The sequence below is a fragment of the Coregonus lavaretus genome (assembly GCF_964263955.1).
Source record: "Coregonus lavaretus genome assembly, chromosome: 9".
Lineage (NCBI taxonomy): Eukaryota > Metazoa > Chordata > Actinopteri > Salmoniformes > Salmonidae > Coregonus > Coregonus lavaretus.
In genome coordinates, this window is record NC_139996.1 from 860,498 (window position 1) to 878,336 (window position 17,839).

General features: G+C 43.1%; 1 protein-coding gene across 2 annotated transcripts in view; it reads left to right on the top strand.

Annotated features, from left to right (window-relative positions):
* LOC311134891 (calcium and integrin-binding family member 2-like) overlaps positions 1-17,839 on the top strand; it is a gene marked incomplete at both ends in the record, with an annotated part of 125,760 nt that overhangs the window by 107,785 nt on the left and 136 nt on the right. For both annotated transcript variants that reach the window (XM_084168656.1, XM_084168657.1), the window contains 2 exons: positions 6,412-6,559; positions 8,559-8,754. In XM_084168656.1, coding sequence (XP_084024782.1) covers positions 6,412-6,559; positions 8,559-8,754 — 344 coding nt within the window. The remainder of the gene's footprint in view (positions 1-6,411; positions 6,560-8,558; positions 8,755-17,839) is intronic.

Consider the following 17,839-nt stretch of genomic DNA (forward strand, 5'->3'; position numbering starts at 1 on the left):
TAGTTCAGTCTCTATAGCTGGAGGAACTAGTTCAGTCTCTATAGCTGGAGGAACTAGTTCAGTCTCTATAGCTGGAAAACTAGTTCAGCCTCTATAGCTGGAGGAACTAGTTCAGTCTCTATAGCTGGAGGAACTAGTTCAGTCTCTATAGCTGGAGGAACTAGTTCAGTCTCTATAGCTGGAGGAACTAGTTCAGTCTCTATAGCTGGAGGAACTAGTTCAGTTTCAATAGCTGGAGGAACTAGTTCAGTCTCTATAGCTGGAGGAACTAGTTCAGTCTCTATAGCTGGAGGAACTAGTTCAGTCTCTATAGCTGGAGGAACTAGTTCAGTCTCTATAGCTGGAGGAACTAGTTCAGTCTCTATAGCTGGAGGAACTAGTTCAGTCTCTATAGCTGGAGGAACTAGTTCAGTCTCTATAGCTGGAGGAACTAGTTCAGTCTCTATAGCTGGAGGAACTAGTTCAGTCTCTATAGCTGGAGGAACTAGTTCAGTCTCTATAGCTGGAGGAACTAGTTCAGTCTCTATAGCTGGAGGAACTAGTTCAGTCTCTACAGCTGGAGGAACTAGGTCAGTCTCTATAGCTGGAATAACTAGTTCAGTCTCTATTGTTGGAGGAACTAGTTCAGTCTCTATAGCTGGAGGAACTAGTTCAGTCTCTATAGCTGGAGGAACTAGTTCAGTCTCTATAGCTGGAGGAACTAGTTCAGTCTCTATAGCTGGAATAACTAGGTCAGTCTCTATAGCTGGAATAACTAGTTCAGTCTCTATAGCTGGAGGAACTAGTTCAGTCTCTATAGCTGGAGGAACTAGTTCAGTCTCTTTGGTTGGAGGAACTAGTTCAGTCTCTATAGCTGGAGGAACTAGTTCAGTCTCTATAGCTGGAATAACTAGGTCAGTCTCTATAGCTGGAATAACTAGTTCAGTCTCTATAGCTGGAGGAACTAGTTCAGTCTCTATAGCTGGCGGAACTAGTTCAGTCTCTATAGCTGGAGGAACTAGTTCAGTCTCTATAGCTGGAGGAACTAGTTCAGTCTCTATAGCTGGAGGAACTAGTTCAGTCTCTATAGCTTCACCAAATAGGGCTATCTTCTGTATACCACCCTTACAGTTGAAGTCGGAAGTTTACATACACTTAGGTTGGAGTCATTAAAACTCGTTTTTCAACCACTCCACACATTTCTTGTTAAAAAACTATAGTTTTGGCAAGTTGGTTAGGACATCTACTTTGTGCATGAAACAAGTAATTTTTCCAACAATTGTTTACAGACAGATTCTTTCACTTATAATTCACTGTATCACAATTCCAGTGGGTCAGAAGTTTACATACAATAAGTTGACTGTGCCTTTAAACAGCTTGGAAAATTCCAGAAAAAGATGTCATGGCTTTAGAAGCTTCTGATAGGCTAATTGACATCATTTGAGTAAATTGGAGGTGTACCTGTGGATGTATTTCAAGGCCTACCTTCAAACTAAGTGTCTCTTTGCTTGACATCATGGGAAAATCAAAAGAAATCAGCCAAGACCTCAGAAAAAACATTGTAGACCTCCACAAGTCTGGTTCATCCTTGGGAGCAATTTCCAAACGACTGAATGTACCACGTTCATCTGTACAAACAATAGTACGCAAGTATAAACACCATGGGACCATGCAGCCATCTTACCGCTCAGGAAGGAGATGCGTTCTGTCTCCTAGAGATTAACGTACTTTGGTGCGAAAAGTGCAAATCAATCCCAGAACAACAGCAAAGGACTTTGTGAAGATACTGGAGGAAACAGGTACAAAAGTATCTATAACCACAGTAAACAAGTCCTATATCAACATAATTTGAAAGGTCGCTCAGCAAGGAAGAAGCCACTGCTCCATAACCGCCATAAAAAAGCCAGACTACGGTTTGCAACTGCACATGGGGACAAGATCGTACTTTTTGGAGAAATGTCCTCTGGTCTGATTAAACAAAAATAGAACTGTTTGGCCATAATGACCATCGTTATGTTTGGAGGAAAAAGGTGGTGCTTGCAAGCCGAAGAACACCATCCCAACCGTGAAGCACGGGTGTGGCAGGATCATGCTGTGGGGGTGCTTTGCTGCAGGAGGGACTGGTGCACTTCACAAAATAGATGGCATCATGAGGAAGGAAAATTATGTGGATATATTGAAGCAACATCTCAAGACATCAGTCAGGAAGTTAAAGCTTGGTCGCAAATGGGTCTTCCAAATGGACAATGACCCCAAGCATACTTCCAAACTTGTGGCAAAATGGCTTAAGGACAACAAAGTCAAGGTGGTCACAGTGGTCATCACAAAGCCCTGACCTCAATTCTATAGAAAATCTGTGGGCAGTACTGAAAAAGTGTGTGCGAGCAAGGAGGCCTACAAACCTGAATCAGTTACACCAGCTCTGTCAGGAGGAATGGGCCAAAATTCACCCAACCTATTGTGGGAAGCTTGTGGAAGGCTACCCGAAACGTTTGACCCAAGTTAAACAATTTAAAGAAAATGCTACTAAATACTAATTGAGTGTATGTAAACTTCTGACCCACTGGGAATGTGATGAAAGAAATAAAAGCTGAAATAAATAATTCTCTCTACTATTTTTCAGACATTTCACATTCTTAAAATAAAGTGGTGATCCTAACTGACCTAAGACAGGGAATTTTTACTAGGATTAAATGTCAGGTATTGTGAAAAACTGAGTTTAAATGTATTTGGCAAAGGTGTATGTAAACTTCCGACTTCAACTGTACCTTGTGATAACACAACTGATTGGCTCAAACGCATTAAGAAGGAAAGAAATTCCACAAATTAACTTTTAACAAGGCACACCTGTTAATTGAAATGCATTCCAGGTGACTACCTCATGAAGCTGGTTGAGAGAATGCCATGAGTGTGCAAAGCTGTTATCAAGGCAAAGGGTGGCTATTTGAAGAATCTCAAATATAAAATATATTTAGGGGGGGTAGATCAGCTTAATATTGCAGATAGATTGTAACTTCCATCAATGTAATTGTCTGCATCACTTCCAATCCCCCATGTTTTTTATTTATATATATATATATACAGTGGGGAGAACAAGTATTTGATACACTGCCAATTTTGCAGGTTTTCCTACTTACGAAGCATGTAGAGGTCTGTAATTTTTAACATAGGTACACTTCAACTGTGAGAGACGGAATCTAAAACAAAAATCCAGACAATCACATTGTATGATTTTTAAGTAATTCATTTGCATTTTATTGCATGACATATGTATTTGATACATCAGCAAAGCAGAACTTAATATTTGGTACAGAATCCTTTGTTTGCAATTACAGAGATCATACGTTTCCTGTAGGTCTTGACCAGGTTTGCACACACTGCAGCAGGGATTTTGGCCCACTCCTCCATACAGACCTTCTCCAGATCCTTCAGGTTTCGGGGCTGTCGCTGGGCAATACGGACTTTCAGCTCCCTCCAAAGATTTTCTATTGGGTTCAGGTCTGGAGACTGGCTAGGCCACTCCAGGACATTGAGATGCTTCTTACGGAGCCACTCCTTAGTTGCCCTGGCTGTGTGTTTCGGGTCGTTGTCATGCTGGAAGACCCAGCCACGACCCATCTTCAATGCTCTTACTGAGGGAAGGAGGTTGTTGGCCAAGATTTCGCGATACATGGCCCCATCCATCCTCCCCTCAATACGGTGCAGTCGTCCTGTCCCCTTTGCAGAAAAGTATCCCCAAAGAATGATGTTTCCACCTCCATGCTTCACGGTTGGGATGGTGTTCTTGGGGTTGTACTCATCCTTCTTCTTCCTCCAAACACGGCGAGTGGAGTTTAGACCAAAAAGCTATATTTTTGTCTCATCAGACCACATGACCTTCTCCCATTCCTCCTCTGGATCATCCAGATGGTCATTGGCAAACTTCAGACGGGCCTGGACATGCGCTTGCTTGAGCAGGGGGACCTTGCGTGCGCTGCAGGATTTTAATCTATGACGGCGTAGTGTGTTACTAATGGTTTTCTTTGAGACTGTGGTCCCAGCTCTCTTCAGGTCATTGACCAGGTCCTGCCGTGTAGTTCTGGGCTGATCCCTCACCTTCCTCGTGATCATTGATGCCCCACGAGGTGAGATCTTGCATGGAGCCCCAGACCGAGGGTAATTGACCGTCATCTTGAACTTTTCCATTTTCTAATAATTGCGCCAACAGTTGTTGCCTTCTCACCAAGCTGCTTGCCTATTGTCCTGTAGCCCATCCCAGCCTTGTGCAGGTCTACAATTTTATCCCTGATGTCCTTACACAGCTCTCTGGTCTTAGCCATTGTGGAGAGGTTGGAGTCTGTTTGATTGAGTGTGTGGACAGGTGTCTTTTATACAGGTAACGAGTTCAAACAGGTGCAGTTAATACAGGTAATGAGTGGAGAACAGGAGGGCTTCTTAAAGAAAAACTAACAGGTCTGTGAGAGCCGTAATTCTTACTGGTTGGTAGGTGATCAAATACTTATGTCATGCAATAAAATGAAAATGAATTACTTAAAAATCATACAATGTGAGATTTTGAGTGAAAACCTCCTTCCATCAGCAAGGGCATTGAAGATACATGAAAATGACAGGCCTCTCTCATCTTTTTAAGTGGGAGAACTTGCACAATTGGTGGCTGACTAAATACTTTTTTCCCCCACTGTATACATACACACATAAACACACACATCCATACACACATACAGTGGGGGAAAAAAGTATTTAGTCAGCCACCATTGGTCCAAGTTCTCCTACTTAAAAAGATGAGAGAGGCCTGTAATTTTCATCATAGGTACACGTCAACTATGACAGACAAAATGAGGAAAAAAAATCCAGAAAATCACATTGTAGGATTTTTAATGAATTTATTTGCAAATTATGGTGGAAAATAAGTATTTGGTCAATAACAAAAGTTTCTCAATACTTTGTTATATACCCTTTGTTGGCAATGACACAGGTCAAACGTTTTCTGTAAGTCTTCACAAGGTTTTCACACACTGTTGCTGGTATTTTGGCCCATTCCTCCGTGCAGATCTCCTCTAGAGCAGTGATGTTTTGGGGCTGTCGCTGGGCAACATGGACTTTCAACTCCCTCCAAAGATTTTCTATGGCGTTGAGATCTGGAGACTGGCTAGGCAACTCCAGGACCTTGAAATGCTTCTTATGAAGCCACTCCTTCGTTGCCCGGGCGGTGTGTTTGGGATGCTGAAAGACCCAGCCACGTTTCATCTTCAATGCCCTTGGAAGGAGGTTTTCACTAAAAATCTCACGATACATGGCCCCATTCATTCTTTCCTTTACACGGATCAGTCGTCCTGGTCCCTTTGCAGAAAAACAGCCCCAAACCATGATGTTTCCACCCCCGTGTGGTTCTGGGATTTTTGCTCACCGTTCTTGTGATCATTTTGACCCCACGGGGTGAGATCTTCCATGGAGCCCCAGATCAAGGGAGATTATCAGTGGTCTTGTATGTCTTCCATTTCCTAATAATTGCTCCCACAGTTGATTTCTTCAAACCAAGCTGCTTACCTATTGCAGATTCAGTCTTCCCAGCCTGGTGCAGGTCTACAATTTTGTTTCTGGTGTCCTTTGACAGCTCTTTGGTCTTGGCCATAGTGGAGTTTGGAGTGTGACTGTTTGAAGTTGTGGACAGGTGTCTTTTATACTGATAACAAGTTCAAACAGGTGCCATTAATACAGGTAACGAGTGGAGGACAGAGGAACCTCTTAAATAAGAAGTTACAGGTCTGTAAGAGCCAGATATCTTGCTTGTTTGTAGGTGACCAAATACTTATTTTCCACCATAATTTGCAAATAAATTCATTAAAAATCCTACAATGTGGTTTTCTGGATTTTTTTTCCTCAATTTGTCTGTCATAGTTGACGTGTACCTATGATGAAAATTACAGGCCTCTCTCATCTTTTTAAGTGGGAGAACTTGTACAATTGGTGGCTGACTAAATACTTTTTTTCCCCACTTTCAATTGATTGGAGTTGATTTTGAAAGGCACATACAGTGCTTTGCAAAATAATTTTTTTCCTGTTTTGTTGCAGTGCAACCTGTAATTTAAATGGATTTTTATTTGGATTTCATGTACTGGACATACACAAAATAGTCAAAATTGGTGAAGTGAAATGTAAAAAATTATTTGTTTCAAGAAAGTCAAAAAAAGTAATAATGGAAAAGTGGTGCGTGCGTACAGTGAGGTAAAAAAGTATTTGATCCCCTGCTGATTTTGTACGTTTGCCCACTGACAAAGACATGAACAGTCTATAATTATAATGGTAGGTTTTTTTGAACAGTGAGAGACAGAATAACAACAAATAAATCCAGAAAAACAAGATTGCATAGACAGAGATGTATGAGTGATGACAGCCTTGCCTTGTCTCCCCCTCTCACTGTGTGTCCTTTAGGAGAACCCATTCAGGAACAGGATCGTGGAGTCCTTCTCTGAGGACGGAGCGGGGAACCTGAGCTTCAACGACTTTGTGGATATGTTCTCTGTCCTCAGTGAGATGGCCCCCAGGGAGCTCAAGGCCATCTACGCCTTCAAAATATACGGTGAGTACGCCTTCAGAAAGGAGTCACACCCCTTGACCTTTTCCACATGTTGTTGTGTTTCAGCCTGAAGTAAAAATAGATCAGATTGAGATTTTTTGTCACTGATCTACACACAATACACGTTTCCATTTTTTCACAATACAGAGTATTTTGTGTAGATCGTTGACCAAACATTACAGAGTATTTTGTGTAGATCGTTGACCAAACATTACAGAGTATTTTGTGTAGATCGTTGACCAAACATTACAGAGTATTTAGTGTAGATCGTTGACCAAACATTACAGAGTATTTTGTGTAGATCGTTGACCAAACATTACAGAGTATTTTGTGTAGATCGTTGACCAAACATTACAGAGTATTTTGTGTAGATCGTTGACCAAACATTACAGAGTATTTAGTGTAGATCGTTGACCAAACATTACAGAGTATTTTGTGTAGATCGTTGACCAAACATTACAGAGTATTTTGTGTAGATCGTTGACCAAACATTACAGAGTATTTAGTGTAGATCGTTGACCAAACATTACAGAGTATTTTGTGTAGATCGTTGACCAAACATTACAGAGTATTTTGTGTAGATCGTTGACCAAACATTACAGAGTATTTTGTGTAGATCGTTGACCAAACATTGCAGAGTATTTTGTGTAGATCGTTGACCAAACATTACAGAGTATTTAGTGTAGATCGTTGACCAAACATTACAGAGTATTTTGTGTAGATCGTTGAACAAACATTACAGAGTATTTTGTGTAGATCGTTGACCAAACATTACAGAGTATTTTGTGTAGATCGTTGACCAAACATTACGATTAAATCCATTTTAATCCCACTTTGTAACACAGCAAAATGTGAAAAAAGTCAAAGGGTGTGAATACCTTCTGAAGGCACTGTATATGATAATCATATTTAATCCTACATTAATCTCTGTTAAAGGGCAATTCCACCACTTTTTAACTTCCTTTTCAATATCCCACAATACCAGTGTATACATATGTGAAAACGGCACATTTCAACATTTTGTAGAAAAAACATTTAGTTATAAAGTTAACCCTACCCGATGACATTAAGTGTCCCAAAGCTTAGGTACTAATGATAATAATAATAATATGCCATTTAGCAGACGCTTTTATCTAAAGCGACTTACAGTCATGCGTGCATACATTTTTGTGTATGGGTGGTCCCGGGGATCGAACCCACTACCTTGGCGTTACAAGCGCCGTGCTCTACCAGCTGAGCTACAGAGGACCATCTACCAATGATGGAGGGTGTAGGACAGGGTTCTTCAATTCTGGTCCTGGAGGGCGGAAACACCTCTGTTTTTCATCCTCTCCTTCTAATCAGGGGCTAATTCAGACCTGGGACACCAGGTGAGTGCAATTAACTACCAGGTAGAAATAAAAACCAGAAGTGTTTCGGCCCTCGAGGACCGGAATTGAAGAACCCTGGAGTAGGAGCTGATTAGACCCTCGGATAGTCACTTCGACCGAGCCAGCTGCAAGCACAAAAATAATAAAATAAATGGTTTTATTGTCACATACACCAGATAGTGCTAATCCATAACGCGCAGCATCATTTCTTTGTAGCGCAATTTCACACAAAATAATTTAGGCGCCTAATTATGAGCCACCTGTATCTGTTTGTGTCTGGCTTTGAGGCTTGACATACCTCCAAATTAAATGTTTAACTGTTACTGAAGTTTATAACTTGTAAAATGACAGGGGGAATTTCCTCCCGTGGAACCAGCCTCCCGAAATGGATGAGATTATTTGATCACCCCTCTTAAAGTCACCATGACAACGGAGGGCCTTCCGAGGGAGCTGAGTTTCATCAGTAACACATGACAACGGAGGGCCTTCCGAGGGAGCTGAGTTTCATCAGTAACACATGACAACGGAGGGCCTTCCGAGGGAGCTGGTTTGGGATTCACCACCTATGGAACTTTCTGTGTTAGATTTCAAAGTGGTTAACATCCTGTGTGTGTGTGTGTGTGTGTGTGTAGATTTCAACGTGGATAACTTCCTGTGTAAGGAGGACCTAGAGAAGACGTTGAACAAGCTGACGAGAGAGGAGCTGAGCCCTGAAGAGGTCACCCTGGTCTGTGAGAAGGCCATCGAAGAGACTGACCTAGACGGAGATAGCAAACTGTCCTTCGCTGACTTTGAAAACATGATCACCAGGGCTCCTGACTTTTTAAGGTAACAGTGTTCTTTTAGACCCCTTGACTTTTTCCACATTTTGTTAAGAGCTTCAGCAGCCTTGTTCAATCTGAAGCTGTAGCAACTGAACTGTTCCTTGACCCTTTGTTTACAAACCATTCATAGAACTGTAGAATCCATCATATTGATAGAAAGACAGAAAGACAGACAGACAGACAGACAGACAGACAGACAGACAGACAGGGACAAATAAAGGACCAGCTGGTCAGTGTATAGAACAGCTAATGTCACATACAGTCCATGCATATGGAAAGTTGGTCCACTGCCATATAACTAACGACACAGAAGCTAACAACATCACATAGCTGTAAAGTTGGTCCACTGCCATGTAACTAACGACACAGAAGCTAACAACATCACATAGCTGTAAAGTTGGTTCTTTGCCATAGTCCTACTTGTCTGCTGATCGCTAGTCACATACAGACAAAAAGAGTTGGTCCTCTGCCATGTCTTTCAGTTGATCTGGTCCTCTGCCATGTCTTTCAGTTGATCTGGTCCTCTGCCATGTCTTTCAGTTGATCTGGTCCTCTGCCATGTCTTTCAGTTGATCTGCTCCTCTGTTTATAGAAAGCTAACATCAGCGACATCACATACAGCAGGGGTATTCAACTCTTATCAGACTGGATAGTCCAGGGGTATTCAACTCTTATCAGACTGGATAGTCCAGGGGTATTCAACTCTTATCAGACTGGATAGTCCAGGGGTATTCAACTCTTATCAGACTGGATAGTCCAGGGGTATTCAACTCTTATCAGACTGGATAGTCCAGGGGTATTCAACTCTTATCAGACTGGATAGTCCAGGGGTATTCAACTCTTATCAGACTGGATAGTCCAGGGGTATTCAACTCTTATCAGACTGGATAGTCCAGGGGTATTCAACTCTTATCAGACTGGATAGTCCAGGGGGTATTCAACTCTTATCAGACTGGATAGTCCAGGGGTATTCAACTCTTATCAGACTGGATAGTCCAGGGGTATTCAACTCTTATCAGACTGGATAGTCCAGGGGTATTCAACTCTTATCAGACTGGTTAGTCCAGGGGTATTCAACTCTTATCAGACTGGATAGTCCAGGGGTATTCAACTCTTATCAGACTGGATAGTCCAGGGGTATTCAATTCTTACCCTATGAGGTCTGGAGCCTGCTGGTTTTCTGTTCGACCTGATTTATTAATTGTACCCACCTGATATCCCAGGTCTAAATCAGTCCCTGATTAGAGGGGATCCATGAAAAAATGCAGTGGAACTGACTTCCAGGTCCAGAGTTGAGTTGGAGGGACATACAGTATAGAGAAGACAAGCAGTGAAGCTATCAGCATAACTGTTGACTTGGTGCTCTGTCATATCAGTGTAGCTATCAGCATAACTGTTGACTTGGTGCTCTGTCATATCAGTGTAGCTATCAGCGTAACTGTTGACTTGGTGCTCTGTCATATCAGTGTAGCTATCAGCATAACTGTTGACTTGGTGCTCTGTCATATCAGTGTAGCTATCAGCGTAACTGTTGACTTGGTGCTCTGTCATATCAGTGTAGCTATCAGCATAACTGTTGACTTGGTGCTCTGTCATATCAGTGTAGCTATCAGCATAACTGTTGACTTGGTGCTCTGTCATATCAGTGTAGCTATCGGCATAACTGTTGACTTGGTGCTCTGTCATATCAGTGTAGCTATCAGCATAACTGTTGACTTGGTGCTCTGTCATATCAGTGTAGCTATCAGCATAACTGTTGACTTGGTGCTCTGTCATATCAGTGTAGCTATCGGCATAACTGTTGACTTGGTGCTCTGTCATATCAGTGTAGCTATCAGCATAACTGTTGACTTGGTGCTTTGTCATATCAGTGTAGCTATCAGCATAACTGTTGACTTGGTGCTCTGTCATATCAGTGTAGCTATCAGCATAACTGTTGACTTGGTGCTCTGTCATATCAGTGTAGCTATCAGCGTAACTGTTGACTTGGTGCTCTGTCATATCAGTGTAGCTATCAGCATAACTGTTGACTTGGTGCTCTGTCATATCAGTGTAGCTATCAGCGTAACTGTTGACTTGGTGCTCTGTCATATCAGTGTAGCTATCAGCATAACTGTTGACTTGGTGCTCTGTCATATCAGTGTAGCTATCAGCATAACTGTTGACTTGGTGCTCTGTCATATCAGTGTAGCTATCGGCATAACTGTTGACTTGGTGCTCTGTCATATCAGTGTAGCTATCAGCATAACTGTTGACTTGGTGCTCTGTCATATCAGTGTAGCTATCAGCATAACTGTTGACTTGGTGCTCTGTCATATCAGTGTAGCTATCGGCATAACTGTTGACTTGGTGCTCTGTCATATCAGTGTAGCTATCAGCATAACTGTTGACTTGGTGCTTTGTCATATCAGTGTAGCTATCAGCATAACTGTTGACTTGGTGCTCTGTCATATCAGTGTAGCTATCAGCATAACTGTTGACTTGGTGCTCTGTCATATCAGTGTAGCTATCAGCGTAACTGTTGACTTGGTGCTCTGTCATATCAGTGTAGCTATCAGCGTAACTGTTGACTTGGTGCTCTGTCATATCAGTGTAGCTATCAGCGTAACTGTTGACTTGGTGCTCTGTCATATCAGTGTAGCTATCAGCGTAACTGTTGACTTGGTGCTCTGTCATATCAGTGTAGCTATCAGCGTAACTGTTGACTTGGTGCTCTGTCATATCAGTGTAGCTATCAGCATAACTGTTGACTTGGTGCTCTGTCATATCAGTGAAGCTATCAGCATAACTGTTGACTTGGTGCTCTGTCATATCAGTGTAGCTATCAGCATAACTGTTGACTTGGTGCTCTGTCATATCAGTGTAGCTATCAGCATAACTGTTGACTTGGTGCTCTGTCATATCAGTGTAGCTATCAGCGTAACTGTTGACTTGGTGCTCTGTCATATCAGTGTAGCTATCAGCGTAACTGTTGACTTGGTGCTCTGTCATATCAGTGTAGCTATCAGCGTAACTGTTGACTTGGTGCTCTGTCATATCAGTGTAGCTATCAGCGTAACTGTTGACTTGGTGCTCTGTCATATCAGTGTAGCTATCAGCGTAACTGTTGACTTGGTGCTCTGTCATATCAGTGTAGCTATCAGCGTAACTGTTGACTTGGTGCTCTGTCATATCAGTGTAGCTATCAGCATAACTGTTGACTTGGTGCTCTGTCATATCAGTGAAGCTATCAGCATAACTGTTGACTTGGTGCTCTGTCATATCAGTGTAGCTATCAGCATAACTGTTGACTTGGTGCTCTGTCATATCAGTGTAGCTATCAGCATAACTGTTGACTTGGTGCTCTGTCATAGCAGTGTAGCTATCAGCATAACTGTTGACTTGGTGCTCTGTCATATCAGTGTAGCTATCAGCATAACTGTTGACTTGGTGCTCTGTCATATCAGTGTAGCTATCAGCATAACTGTTGACTTGGTGCTCTGTCATATCAGTGTAGCTATCAGCGTAACTGTTGACTTGGTGCTCTGTCATATCAGTCTACTGATCCCTGCTGTGCTGCAGAAGGATGGATAGTGGAGTGTGTTTACCTGGTTACCAGATGGATAGTGGAGTGTGTTTACCTGGTTACCAGATGGATAGTGGAGTGTGTTTACCTGGTTACCAGATGGATAGTGGAGTGTGTTTACCTGGTTACCAGATGGATAGTGGAGTGTGTTTACCTGGTTACCAGTACAGCCGTTAATAATTATAGTTCTGCTGGTCGTTGTCATCCTGAGCAACAGACACCTCACCCTCTCACCCCCTACCTGACCACCCACCTCACCCTCTCACCCCCTACCTGACCACCCACCTCACCCTCTCACCCTCTCACCCCCTACCTGACCACCCACCTCACCCTCTCATACTCTACCTGACCACCCACCATAACCCTCACCCTCTCACCCCCTACCTGACCACCCACCTCACCCTCTCACCCCCTACCTGATCACCCACCATAGCCTCACCCTCTCACACCCTACCTGACCACCCACCTCACCCTCTCACCCTCTACCTGATCACCCACCATAGCCTCACCCTCTCACACCCTACCTGACCACCCACCATAGCCCTCACCCCCTCACCAGCCACCATAACCCTCACCCCCACATCCCCTTACCTCACCAGCCACCATAGCCCTCACCCCCTCACCAGCCACCATAGCCCTCACCCCCTCACCAGCCACCATAGCCCTCACCCCCACATCCCCTTACCTCACCAGCCACCATAGCCCTCACCCCCTCACCAGCCACCATGGCCCTACATTCTGTCTGTATTGTGGAACATCTAATGTGTGGCATATTGGCGTACAGTACAGTACTGTCTGTATCCAGCATCATCTAATGAATGGTATATTTGTGTACAGTACAGTACTGTCTGTATCCAGCATCATCTAATGAATGGTATATTGGCGTACAGTACAGTACTGTCTGTATCCAGCAGCTAATGTATGGTATATTAGCGTATAGTCTGATTCCAGCATCATCTAATGAGTTTTGTATTAGTGTGTTATTGAGGTCATGATAGTATTTCTTTACAGTGTGTGTTATTGAGGTCATGATAGTAGGTCTTTACAGTTATTGAGGTCATGATAGTAGGTCACTGTGTTATTGAGGTCATGATAGTAGGTCACTGTGTTATTGAGGTCATGATAGTAGGTCTTTACAATATGTTATTGAGGTCATGATAGTAGGTCACTGTGTTATTGAGGTCATGATAGTAGGTCAGTGTGTTATTGAGGTCATGATAGTAGGTCTTTACAATATGTTATTGAGGTCATGATAGTAGGTCACTGTGTTATTGAGGTCATGATAGTAGGTCTTTACAATATGTTATTGAGGTCATGATAGTAGGTCACTGTGTTATTGAGGTCATGATAGTAGGTCTTTACAGTATGTTATTGGGATCATGATAGTAGGTCAGTATGTTATTGAGGTCATGATAGTAGGTCAGTGTGTTATTGAGGTCATGATAGTAGGTCTTTACAATATGTTATTGAGGTCATGATAGTAGGTCACTGTGTTATTGATGTCATGATAGTAGGTCAGTGTGTTATTGAGGTCATGATAGTAGGTCAGTGTGTTATTGAGGTCATGATAGTAGGTCACTGTGTTATTGAGGTCATGATAGTAGGTCTTTACAGTTATTGAGGTCATGATAGTAGGTCAGTGTGTTATTGATGTCATGATAGTAGGTCAGTGTGTTATTGGGGTCATGATAGTAGGTCTTTACAGTATGTGTTTTGGGGATCATAATAGTAGGTATTTACAGTTTGTTTTGAGGTCATGATAGTTGTCACGATCATCATAATGAGCGGACCAAGGCGCAGCGTGATATGAGTACATACTTTAATAGGTACTTTTAATTACAACACAAAACAACAAAACGATACGTGAAGTCCTCGGTCAATAACACAAACCTACACGGAACAAGATCCCACGAAACACAAGTGCACAAAAGGCTGCCTAAGTATGGTTCCCAATCAGAGACAACAAGCAACAGCTGATTCTCGTTGCCTCTGATTGAGAACCACCCCGGCCAACATAGAAACACATAACCTAGAACAGAACATAGGAAACGAAACATAGACACTACACAACGAAACTAACACCCTGGCTCAACATACAAGAGTCCCCAGAGCCAGGGCGTGACAATAGTAGGTCAGTGTGTTATAGAGTTCATGTTAGTAGGTCAGTGTGTTATAGAGGTCATGTTAGTAGGTCAGTGTGTTATAGAGTTCATGTTAGTAGGTCAGTGTGTTATAGAGGTCATGTTAGTAGGTCAGTGTGTTATAGAGTTCATGTTAGTAGGTCAGTGTGTTATAGAGGTCATGTTAGTAGGTCAGTGTGTTATAGAGGTCATGTTAGTAGGTCAGTGTGTTATAGAGGTCATGTTAGTAGGTCAGTGTGTTATTGAGTTCATGTTAGTAGGTCAGTGTGTTATAGAGTTCATGTTAGTAGGTCAGTGTGTTATTGAGTTCATGTTAGTAGGTCAGTGTGTTATTGAGTTCATGTTAGTAGGTCAGTGTGTTATAGAGTTCATGTTAGTAGGTCAGTGTGTTATTGAGTTCATGTTAGTAGGTCAGTGTGTTATAGAGTTCATGTTAGTAGGTCAGTGTGTTATAGAGTTCATGTTAGTAGGTCAGTGTGTTATTGAGTTCATGTTAGTAGGTCAGTGTGTTATAGAGTTCATGTTAGTAGGTCAGTGTGTTATTGAGGTCACATGTGCACCTGTGCAACCAGAGGAAAAAAAACTCTAGACCACCTTTACTCCACACACAGAGACGCATACAAAGCTCTCCCTCGCCCTCCATTTGGCAAATCTGACCATACTTATATCCTCCTGATTCCTGCTTTCAAGCAAAAACTTAAATCAGGAAGTACCAGTGACTCTGTCAATAATGAAGTGGTCAGCTGATGCAGGGCCAGTGTACTAGGATTCAATCTTAGTCCTGTATTGACTCTTTGCCTGTTTGATGGTTCATCTGAGGGCAAAGCAGGATTTCTTATAAGCGTCCAGATTAGTGTCCCGCTCCTTGAAAGCGGCAGCTCTAGCCTTTAGCTCAGTGCGGATGTTGCCTGTAATCCATGGCTTCTGGTTGGGACATGTACGTACGGTCACTGTGGGGACAACGTTTTCGATGCACTTATTGATGAAGCCGGTGACTGAGGTGGTATACTCCTCACTCAATGCCATTGGATGAATCCCAGAAAATATTCCAGTCTGTGCTAGCAAAACAGTCCTGCATCATCTGACCACTTCCTTATTCACAGAGTCACACATAATGTAAAGAACGACTATCAAACTGACAAACTATTATGGACTACAAAGGGAAACCCAGACGCGAGCCTACCAGACGAGCTAAATACCTTTTATGCTCGCTTCAAGGCAAGCAACGCTGAAGCATGCATGAGAGCACCAGCTGTTCCTGACGACTGTGTGATCACGCTCGCCGTAGCCGATGTGAGTAAGACCTTTAAACAAGTCCACATTCACAAGGCCACAGGGCCAGACGGACTCAGAGCATGCGCTGACCAACTGGCAAGTGTTTTCACTGACATTTTCAACCTCTCCCTGACCGAGTCTGTAATACCTACATGTTTCAAGCAGACCACCATAGTCCCTGTGCCCAAGAAAGTGAAGGTAATCTGCCTAAATGACTACCGCCCCATAGCACTCACGCCGGCAGCCATGAAGTGCTTTGAAAGGCTGGTCATGGCTCACATCAACACCATCATCCCGGAAATCCTAGACCCACTCTAATTCGCATACCGCCCCAACAGATCCACAGATGATGCAATCTCTATTGCGCTCCACACTGCCCTTTCCCACCTGGACAAGAAGAACACCTACGTGAGAATGCTATTCATTGAGTGCAGCTCAGAGTTCAACACCATAGTGCCCTCAAAGCTCATCACTAAGCTAAGAACCCTGTTACTAAACACCTCCCTCTGCAACTGGATCCTGGACTTCCTGATGGGCCGCCCCCAGGTGGTAAGGGTAGGCAACAACACATCTGCCACACTGATCCTCAACACGGGGGCCCCTCAGGGGTGTGTGCTTAGTCCCCTCCTGTACTCCCTGTTCACCCACGACTGCGTTGCCAAGCAGGACTCCAACACCATCATTAAGTTTGCCGACGACACAACAGTGGTAGGCCTGATCACAGACAACGATGAGACAGCCTATAGGGAGGAGGTCAGAGACCTGGCAGTGTGATGCCAGGATAACAACCTCTCCCTCAACGTGACCAAGACAAAGGAGCTGATCTTGGACTACAGGAAAAGTAGGGCCGAACACGCCCCCACTCACATCGACAGGGCTGTAATGGAGCGGGTCGAGAGTTTCAAGTTCCTTGGTGTCCATATCACCAACAAACTGTCATGGTCCAAACACACCAAGACAGTCGTGAAGAGGGCACGACAACACCTTTTCCCCCTCAGGAGACTGAATAGATTTGGCATGGGCGGTGTCAGAGGAAGGTCCTAATAATTGTCAAAGACTCCAGTCATAGACTGTTCTCTCTGCTACCACATGTCAAGCGGTACCGGAGCGCCAAGTCTAGGTCCAAAAGGCTCCTTAACAGCTTCTACCCCCAAGACATAAGACTGCTGAACAATTAATCAAATGGCCACCCGGACTATTTACATTGACCTACGCTCTGGATAAGAGCGTCTGCTAAATGACCAATTTTATTTTTATATTTTTATAAACACTGCTGCTACTCGCTGTTTATTATCTTTGCATAGTCACTTTACTCCTACCTACATGTACATATTACTTGGACTAACCTGTACCCCAGCACATTGACTCGGTACCGGTACCCCCTGTATATAGCCTCGTTATTACTTGGACTAACCTGTACCCCAGCCCATTGACTCAGTACCGGTACCCCCTGTATATAGCCTTATTATTACCTGGACTAACCTGTACCCCAGCCCATTGACTCAGTACCGGTACCCCCTGTATATAGCCTCGTTATTACCTGGACTAACCTGTACCCCAGCACATTGACTCAGTACCGGTACCCCCTGTATATAGCCTCATTATTACCTGGACTAACCTGTACCCCAGCCCATTGACTAGGTACTGGTACCCCCTGTATATAGCCTCATTATTACCTGGACTAACCTGTAGCCCACACATTGACTTGGTACCAGTACCCCCTGTATATAGCCTCGTTATTTTACTGTGTTACTTTTCATTTTATTTTTTACTTTACTTTATTTAGTAAATATTTTCTTAACTCTATTTCTTGAACTGCATTGTTGGTTAAGGGCTTGTAAGTAAGTATTTCACGGTAAGGTCTACACCTGTTGTATTCGGCGCATGTGACAAATAACATTTGATTTTATTTGACAGTAGGTCAGTGTGTTATTGATGTCATGATAGTAGGTCAGTGTGTTATTGATGTCATGATAGTAGGTCAGTGTGTTATTGATGTCATGATAGTAGGTCAGTAGGTCAGTGTGTTATTGATGTCATGATAGTAGGTCAGTGTGTTATTGATGTCATGATAGTAGGTCAGTGTGTTATTGATGTCATGATAGTAG